At 40.8% G+C, this 9,918-nt stretch overlaps 1 protein-coding gene across 1 annotated transcript; it reads right to left on the bottom strand.

The window, feature by feature from the left end:
* CCDC116 (coiled-coil domain containing 116) lies at nt 1–9,918 on the bottom strand. Its single transcript, XM_087703752.1, has 4 exons — nt 9,859–9,918; nt 6,908–7,501; nt 4,966–5,631; nt 1–1,083 (listed from the first exon to the last, which is right to left on the bottom strand). Exons 1-4 carry the CDS (start codon nt 9,916–9,918, stop codon nt 262–264), a joined length of 2,142 nt encoding a protein of 713 aa, XP_087559878.1. The 3' UTR covers nt 1–261.

Genomic DNA, 9,918 nt, shown 5'->3' with positions numbered 1-9,918 from the left:
AAAAAAGAGAAAAGGAGGCAAAACTCAAGACATCTCTGACCAGATTGGAAGAGAGGATCGATTCTGAAGAATAAAACTCAACATTTCATGAATTAAAAAAACAACAACAACAACAACTCAATATCGGAAAGTCCCAAAAGGCTGGTTGTCTTGCGGATGAGACACCGGTTAGATTCGGTGGAGGGGAAGACACTGATCTGACGTTCAGAGGACCGTAGTAGACAAACGTATATCCTTTATTAACCAGACAGAAGTGGAGTTTCAGATTTTAGGAAGCACCGTCTTGCTCCCTTCTCCAACCACGCTAGACCGCTGAGACACAGATTTCTTCCCGTGAACTTCGGGGCCCTGGCTGTTGGCATCCACCTCGGGTAACAGACTGGCAGTGTTACTTTTCCGTACAGACCACGAAGGCCTTGGCGTGCCCATTGCCGAAGGCGTTTTCTCCAAATCCTGAATTTCTGATTTCTTAGGACTATCCATGATGGTGGAGACCTTGGCGGTGGAAGGAGCCGGCTTCGAGCTTGGGGGTTGGATGCCGTCATTCTCATCGCCCGAAGGCGGTTCGGCATCGGATGGGAACTGTGGAGGGACGATCTCAAAAATTTGTGGCTCTTCCTGCTCCGATAAGCTTTTTTGGGTGCCATGGTCTCCAGCCCCCTTCACGCGGATCACTTTCCCTTTGGGTTTTGTGAGCAAGCTCTTCTCCGTTTTCTTCTTCTCCCCAGCTCTCTTCTGTTTCTTCTCTTCGCCTTTCTTCTTCTTCTCTTGTTTGGGGACTTTAGGTTTGGGCGGCCGCTTCTTGTAGACCTCCTCGTAAACCTTGGTCCAGTCGATCTGAGAAGACAGACGTATCCCGCTGCCCTTGATTTTCTTGTAGCCAAACATGATCTCCAGAAGGACCTTGGTGACCGGGACGGAGATAAAACCCAGCTTCTCAGAAAGCAGGGTTTCGTAATTGTACTTGTACAAAATCAGCTTGGCGGCGTTTTCGATCAAGAAATCGATGATGGATTGCTTCGGGACAGGTTTACCCTGAAGGCGGGCCCGTTTGATGTCTTTTGGAGTGATGGCATGCCTAGTCTGGAGAAGTAGGAGAAACCAAGAACTGGGTTTTAAAAGAAGTGATTGACATATCTTAAAGATCATTCAAATGAGAGATATAAACGAGACTGGAAAAAATGGATTGACTATATACAAAATAAATACGGGACCAAGAAATTCCACTTAACCTATGCTTAAGATCAGAAATGATTTAAACTGTTAAAAGTTAGTTCAGTAAGAAGAAGCTAAGGTCAATGCAGAATGTCATTAATTTCTTTATTTCTTTTTTCTCAATAGATTTTAGACTGTGCTAGTTAAAAATCCATACCGTGTACGGGTTCTGGGAAGTCGGGGGGGGGGAGGAGGAGGGGGTTGGGGAGGGAGGGAGGGGCACACACACAAAAAATTGATGGCGCAGTGGTTAAATGCAGCACTGCAGGCTACTGCTAGATCAGCAGGTCAGCGGTTCAAATCTCATCGGCTCAGGGTTGACTCAGCCTTCCATCCTTCCGAGGTGGGTAAAATGAGGACCCAGATTGTTGGGGGCAATATGCTGACTCTCTGTAAACTGCTTAGAGAGGCCTGAAAGGCCTATGAAGCGGTATATAAGTCTACTGCTATTGCTATTGCTATATTGCTATATTACTTCAATGTCTTAATGATTGACAAATGATGAAATATTTGTGGTTTTTTTTTTAAAGAAATAAAATAAATATTTGAGAACAAGAAAAAAAAAAGACGTGATTGAGAAGAAGCTCTTGAAATAAAACTGGAAACAAATCAACACACCCGCAGATGAAACAGTAATTAGAAAAATACTCGAATGTGCAGAGATGGACAAAATGATCATGCAGGTAAATGAAAGAGAAGAATTGGGTTATTATAAAATATGGAATAGCATGTATAAGTGGCTAGAAAACAGGATATAGAAGTCTTTTTTGTTGCTTTTTCTAAACTAGCATTGAATAAAAATTAACCAAAGTTACTAATTACTATCAAACTTAAAGTATTGACCATAATGTAAATACAATGGTGATATGAACAAATTATTATTGTTAAAAATGGGAGTGCAACCATTATTACACTGTGGGAAGTTATCATCCAGCCCTCTCCCAGAAAAATGAAATATCCTAGGAAATATTGAAAAGGCAGAATATTTCTCTGGATATGGAAATGAAAGAAACGTGTTTTAAAAGACAGAATAGTTGCCTGTAGCTTCCTGCCCATCCCCACTGTTAATGGGCCATTAAGAAGGCCAAGCTAGTCCATTTTACATAATAAAGACTTCTCCACTGCAGCTCCAGGGGGGATGGGAGTAAAGGCATGATAATATTGGCCTTTTACTCAACTGACCACATGGCATCTGAGAACTCAATCAAATCTGGATTCAAAACGCAGCCTAGAGAGTAGCCCCTGCATGGCCCCATGGGAGTCTGACAACCAATCAGAATACATTTCTTACACAGGAACAGGAAACAGAGAGGTGGGACTGAACAGGTTATAAAAAGCCTAGCAAGCCCCTCCCTCAGCCCTTCTCTTCTTCTCCACCAACACTGAAGCATGTGATCACCTTTTCTGTTCAGGGCTCAAGCCATGTGGTCCTGTCCAACAATAAACCATCTTTCCAAGCAGCCTCCATGTCTCCAGTGTCTTTTTCCCCACTTGGAGCTGAACCCAGAAGGACATTTCTTTCATCAACACTATTACAGATGTTAAAGCCGATAGGAAGGCAATGTAGAATAGAGAGCTATAAAAGTTAAATACTGTATGTAAGCCGATACGGAAGGCTGTAAAACTATTTTATATTGTTATGTGTGTCTTGTTTTTTCTGTATTTGTTGTTCCCCACCCCGTTTTTAAAGATTAAAATGTTTAATAAAACTTTTTTTTTTTTTAAAGAGAGAAGATCTTAAAAGAATATGCCAGAATATTAAAAGGCCGCTGGGGTAGTATTTTTAAACCCTTCCTTAGAATATATTTTATAGTCCCACGCTGACAATTCAAGATGGGGCATGTTTACAGATGCTTAATCCAATCCGGTTCAACCCATCTAATCCAATCCATTTGCTATCTAATCCAATCCAGTTGTAGGAGAAAAGAAGGCAGGAGTGGAGGCGGAGTTAAAAGAGGCATTAGCCCAGAATCCCTCTGAAGCCACAAACAAGCTGAAGTCCAACCTCTCTTGGATTCCATTGACCCTTAGTTGAAGTGTAGCAATTGAGAAGGTTCTTGTGCACAGACACGAGTAGCAAGGAATTAGTGTAAAAATAAATAAATCAGTATAATAAAGTGCAATAAATCAGTACAAAATCACTTCGGCCTTCAAGTGAGGACCTGATCTTTCATGCCTGACACCAATTGAACCAACCCAGCCCAGCCCAGCCCAGCCCCTTTGTTATGTAATCCAGAATTAAGGTAAAGGTCCCCCTTGCACAAATGTGCTTCTATTCTATTCTATTCTATTCTATTCTATTCTATTCTATTCTATTCTATTCCACTCCACACCACTCCATTCTATTCTTTACTTTGCTCTATTCTATTCCTTATTCCCTTTCCTTCTACCTCATTCTTCTCCTTCATCCTACTCTATTCTATTCTTTTCATTCTATTCTTTTCTATTCATTCTATTCTTTTACCCTAATGAAATCATCTATTCTATTCTATTTCTTATTTTCTATTTTATTTTCTATTTCTATTCTTCTTTTCTATTCTTCTTTTCTATTCATTCTATTCTTTTACCCTAATGAAATCATCTATTCTATTTCTTATTTCTTATTCCTTTTCCTTCTACTTCATTCTTCTCCTTATTCTATTCTATTCTATTCTCCTTATTCTATTCTACCCTATTCTATTCTTTTCATTCTATTCTTTTCTATTCATTCTATTCTTTTACCTTAATGAAATTATCTATTTTATTTATTTTCTATTTCTATTCTTCTTTTCTATTCATTCTATTCTTTTAACCTAATGAAATCATCTATTCTATTCTATTCTATTTGTTATTCCTTATTCCTTTTCCTTCTACCTCATCCTCCTTCTTCACCCTATTCTATTCTTTTCATTCTATTCTTTCCTATTCATTCTATTCTTTTACCCTAATGAAATCATCTATTCTATTCTATTTCTTATTTTCTATTCTATTTTCTATTTCTATTCTTCTTTTCTATTCATTCTATTCTTTTAACCTAATGAAATCATCTATTCTATTTCGTATTCCTTATTCCTTTTCCTTCTACCTCATTCTTCTCCTTCACTCTATTCTATTCTATTCTTTTCATTCTATCCTTTTCTATTCATTCTATTCTTTTAGCCCAACGAAATCATCTATTCTATTTATTTTCTATTCTATTTTCTATTTCTATTCTTCTTTTCTATTCATTCTATTCTTTTAACCTAATGAAATCATCTATACTATTTCGTATTCCTTATTCCTTTTCCTTCTACCTCATTCTTCTCCTTCACTCTATTCTATTCTATTCTATTCTTTTCATTCTATCCTTTTCTATTCATTCTATTCTTTTAGCCCAACGAAATCATCTATTCTATTTATTTTCTATTCTATTTTCTATTTCTATTCATCTTTTCTATTCATTCTATTCTTTTAACATAATGAAATCATCTATTCTATTCCATTCCATTTCTTATTTCTTATTCCTTTTCCTTCTACCTCATTCTTTTCATTCTATTCTATTCTATTCTAATCCATTCCATTCCTTATTTTGTTCCTATTCTACTCAACTTCATTCCATTCCATTCTATTCTACTCCACCACTCCACTCCATTCTATTCCTTACTTTGTTCTGTTCTATTCTGTTCTGTTCTGTTCTGTTCTGTTCTGTTCTATTCTATTCTATTCTATTCTATTCTATTCTATTCTATTCTATTCTTTTTCTATTCCTAATTCCTATTCCCCAGCAATTACCGATTTGGTTGTCTCCGTTTCGGCCTGGCTTGGCTCTTGGCTCTTCTTCTTTGATTTCGGGAATGGAGGCGGCATGTGTCTCATCTTGGTTGGGGTTTCCTTTGTTTTGGAGAGTGGAGGCGGGACGGACTTGGGCTTGCGAGCGGCCTCCTCCGGCGTGGCAGGCTTCTGCTTGGATTTGGGGAGATCAGGCTTCCCATCGTCCGAGGGCTCTTTCTTCTTCTTCCCCTTGCTCGTCCTATCTTCCGACATCTCCTCTTCACTTTCTGAGACACTGGACTCTTCTTCCTCCTCCGAATCCCAGGACGAAGGGTACCCGTGGTCATCCGACAAGTCAAGAAACGGGATCCCCCCCGTCATGGTGGCCTCCAGGATTTTGAGGACCGCTTGGTTGATGACATCCTGGAGACTGGCCAAGATCTGGGTCTCTTCCAAGAAGGCGTGCAAATGCTTGTGGCACATGTAATGCATGGGAACTCCATGCCGGACAGGCCGTTTCAAGACGCTGGTGATCTCCTTGTGGAGCGATTCGAACGACAGCGAATCTTGAGGGAAGGAACTCTGGAACCTGGCAAAAAACTCCCTCTGGGGATGCTGGAACGACTTGGCCCAGATGTGGAAGTGTTGCTGTTGGAAGTAGCTTTCTCCCGACTTTTCGGAAAACGACTGTGAGCATGGGAAGGAAGAACGAGAGTGAGAAAACAATCAGCGGAGGACCAAATCCATCCCCAGAGTCCTTTGGGAGCAGGGGAGGAAGGAACAGGAAAGAGACAGAACCTGTTTCATACACCTGTTCTGACCGAGGCTTCCCAAGAGCCTGAAGCAAACTCCTGGTCCCGACAAAAAAACCCTTTTATTAATTGACTGTGAATTCTGCTCATTCACATCCAGCAAAGTCTTTCAAGGGAGGATTTACAGTCACAGACCTTATCTGGCTTGGAGAGCTGCCAGATCTGCAAAACTTGGCAAGGAGTCTCGGAGAGTCACGAACCAATTAAGCGAACTAATGGTCTCCTGCAAACTCCACTCCCCTTTCGCTCCCCTTTTAATTCCTCTGGGAGGGGTCATTCATCGTCCACCTGTGGCTTTACTCCCAAGTCGACCCTTGTTCCTTAGCTGTTCCCTTTGTCTGGCAACTCTGCGCATGCGCACACTGGGAAGAGGCTCCAGCTGTTCTTCTGCCCCACTGATGTCTGACTCTGGAGGCAGTTGATAACTGGCATACGGGTCTGCTCTACTCTCTGCCTCTGACACAGAGCCTTCCCCAGATTCCAGGACCGGCCCATGTTCCTCCCCAACCTCCTCACTGTCCGAATCTGCTGTCAGCTCCCCTGGATGCTGGCAGACCACAACAGGTAGTCCTTAACTAATGACTGCAATTGTGACCAAAACCTCTCTTGTTAAGCGAGGCAGTGAGCCACACCCCATTCTACCTCTTCATGCCATATTTCTCAACATTGTAAGTAGATCTTGACTTATAATCATTCACTGATTGTTTGACATTACAACAGCACTCAAAAGCAGGAACTCATATCTGTTTCTCACACTTACGACCATGAATGCTGCAACACTTTATATAAGAAGATGTTGGATAACCATTTGTCTGAAGTGGCATGGGGTTTCCTGCCTAAGCAGGGGGTTGGACTAGAAGACCTCCAAGGTCCCTTCCAACTCTGTTATTCTGTATTTAAGTTCAAAAGAGAAGGACTAGGGTGTGACATGATAGTCGTCCAGTATTTGAGGGGCTGCCACAAAGAAGAGGGGGTCAACTTATTCTTACTTCCAACTCTTTTATTCTATTCTTTTTAGTACCAAGGATTGAAAATTGGAGGCAAACATTCCTTTTCTGGCACAGGATTTCCCCCCCCACCTCACCCCAGGCAGATCCGAACCTCGGAACTTGGGGCCCAAAGATCTATCCTTACGAAGGACTTAGAAATACCTCAGCATGGATTCCTCCAGACAGATGCTGAGGAGCTTGCTTTCCAACTTTGGGGAGCCTGGAGACGTATTTATCCAAGAGGCAAATTTTGCCCCCTGTCTTCGATGACGATGGGCTCATAAAGTGCTTCTCCTGGTCATCGTCCGAGCTGGACATGGTGGACATGGTGGTCGTGGTTTGGTATTTGATCTGGGAACACGTCGAACTGTAGGAATAAGACCACGTCTCGCTCTCTACGCTGGAGGACGTTTCCTCCTGCAGGTCGAAGATGAGTTCCCCACTGTCGGATGTCACGTCGCGGAGCTTCTGGACGGCGTCTTCCACGATCTGCTGAAGGCTCTGCAGGACGTCCTCGTCCGCTAAGAAGTCCACGAATTCGGAAAACTCGGTGGCCAGGTCGCTGGTCCTCTCGGTGCTGCTACCGCTGCTGCTTTGGTGGCGCTTCCGTTTCCCTTGGTCTCCCTGGGAGAAGCTGTTGAAGGAGGCGGTGGAAGTGGTTGGCGGTTCGGTTCGGTGCTGACAGCGCGACGGTGGCCGGATCATGGTCCTCCAGTCATAGGGACCTCTTCTTGGGCTGTTGTGGGCACTGGAGTCCTACAAGAACGTAAACAAATGCATTTCCACAGTGTGAGATCTGGGTTTTTTTTAAAAAAAAAAATTATGATTATTATAATTTAAATACAAATAATAATAATCTTTATTTAAAAAAACCCAGATCAAACTCAGACCAAGAAATAGAAGAGAAGAAAGTAAAAGAAGAACAAGAATGATCATTTCATGATTCCTTTTTTCCATCTATTTTACCCTAGTGAAATCATCTACTTATTTTTCATTTTTAGTTCCTTTTTCTTCCATTCTTGTTCTTCTTTTACTTTCTTCTCTTCTATTTCCTGGTCTGAGTCTGATCTAGATTTTTTTTAAAAAAAAGAAAGTTATTCTTATTATTTTTAATACAAATAACATATTTATACAAAGTGTTCTCCAGATTTTTTTCCTTTTGCATCCTCTTTTGTACATAATCCATTTTACATCATAATTCTATTTCCAAATTTCAGCTCTATTATTCTCTTTCCATATTTTCCATCTTAAACTTATTTTCTTCTTATTGCATAAACAATATCACTGGTTGCCCCTTCAAAGTTATACCAAATTATCATTCATGATTCCTTTTCTCATCTATTTTACCCTAATGAAACCATCTAGAATAGATGGATAGATTTCTTTCTTTCTTTCTTTCTTTCTTTCTTTCTTTCTTTCTCTTTCTTTCTATCTACCATCTATCTATCTATCTATCTATCTATCTATCTATCTATCTATCTATCTATCTATCTATCTATCTATCTATCATCTCCTGTCTATCTTCTATTTATCTATCTATCTATCTCCTGTCTGTCTGTCTTTCTGTCTATATCTATCAGAATTTTTAGTTCCTTTTTCTTCTATTCTTGTTCTTCTTTTATTCTCTTCTCTTCTATTTCCTGGTCTGAGTGCTCCATCTAAATTTCTAGCTTATCCTTGCCATCTAAAGTTTCACTAACATTTTTATCCTCTCTAATAGTTCATTATACATCCATGATTCCAATTTAACTAAATTAACAGGTTTTTTCATCATAGTTCTGTTTCCATTTCCAACCCAATTTATTCTCTTTCAATTTTTTCATCTTAAACTTATTTTCTTCTTAGTATCTGAACAAATCACCAATAACCCTTTAAGCTTAAACCAAATTATCCTTTCCTCTTTCATCTATTAACCTATTTTGGTATAAACAATATATATTTCTCAATCTTGGATCTGGATTTTAAACAATCAAAATCCACATGTCTGTTATAATATAATAATACTATTAATAATATAACTATATATCCATACAATCACAATAGTACGTAGCATCTTCATCATCAAATTCTCTCCACATTAACAGTAACATTTCCTCTTTTTTATATCTCCTCCTTTCTAACTTTGTTTCTATTGTCTAACCAGGGTCCCTCAACCTTGGCATCTTGAAGATGTATGGACTTCAACTCCCAGAATTTCCTGGGAAACATGCTGGCTGGGGAATTCTGGGAGTTAAAGCCCACACTTCCAAATTGGGAAGAAAGAAGGCAACATTATCCTACTATTGACCAATCTATTACTTGGTTGGTTGGGTTTGCAGAAACATCTGCAGAAGGTTATTTGGTTCTTGTCAGATACTTGAATTTCTGGGCCTACAGCTACATTTCTTTGGATTAGAGTCAGGAAACTGATTTTCATGGAGAATTTGGCTTTCTCAGAAGCTATTTTTTTTCTTTTTGATGCTGGAGAGTTTCACAAGTGAGTCCTGTTTCTGGAAAGGGATGCGAAGGGAACCCCTTGGTCCTTGTTGTGGCCTGCCAACAGAGCTGGCAGCAGATTCAGACAGTGAGGAGGTTGGGGAGGAACCTGGGCCAGTCCTGGAGTCTGGGGAAGGCTCTGATGAGGGCTCTGTGTCAGAGGCAGAGAGGGGGCCAGGGCCGTATGCCAGTTATCAGCTGCCTTCGGAGTAAGACATCAGTGGGGCAGAAGAACAGCTGGAGCCCGTTCCTGTGTGTGCATGCGCAGAGTTGCCAGACAAAGGGAACAACTAAAGAACATGGGTCAACATGGGAGTAAGGCCACAGGTGGACGGTGAATGGCCCCTCCCAGAGGAAATAAAAGAGGAGCGAAAGGGGAGTGGAGTTTGCAGGAGACCATTAGTTTACTTAATTGGTCCGTGACTCTCCGAGGCTCCTTGCCAAGTTTTGCAGATCTCGACCTGGCAGCTCTCCAAACCAGATAAGGTCTGTGACTATAAATCCTCCCTCGAAAGACTTTGCTGGATGTGAATAATGAGCAGAATTCACAGTCACTTAATAAAAAGGTTTTTTTTTTGTCGGAACAAGGAATTAATTGCTTCATAGTTTGTGGAAGCCAAGGTCAGAATAGTCCTCACCTGAGGTCTTCTGAAACTCTCATCGTCCGCTAGATAGCCAGAATATCTGCGACCTTCCAT

Source organism: Thamnophis sirtalis, unplaced genomic scaffold (assembly GCF_051295495.1).
Source record: "Thamnophis sirtalis isolate CommonGarterSnake01/CBP01778 unplaced genomic scaffold, rThaSir2_p1.2 scaffold_2, whole genome shotgun sequence".
NCBI classification, from domain to species: domain Eukaryota; kingdom Metazoa; phylum Chordata; class Lepidosauria; order Squamata; family Natricidae; genus Thamnophis; species Thamnophis sirtalis.
Note: the sequence above shows the minus strand (reverse complement) of the source record. Positions and strands in the feature narration are given on the sequence as shown.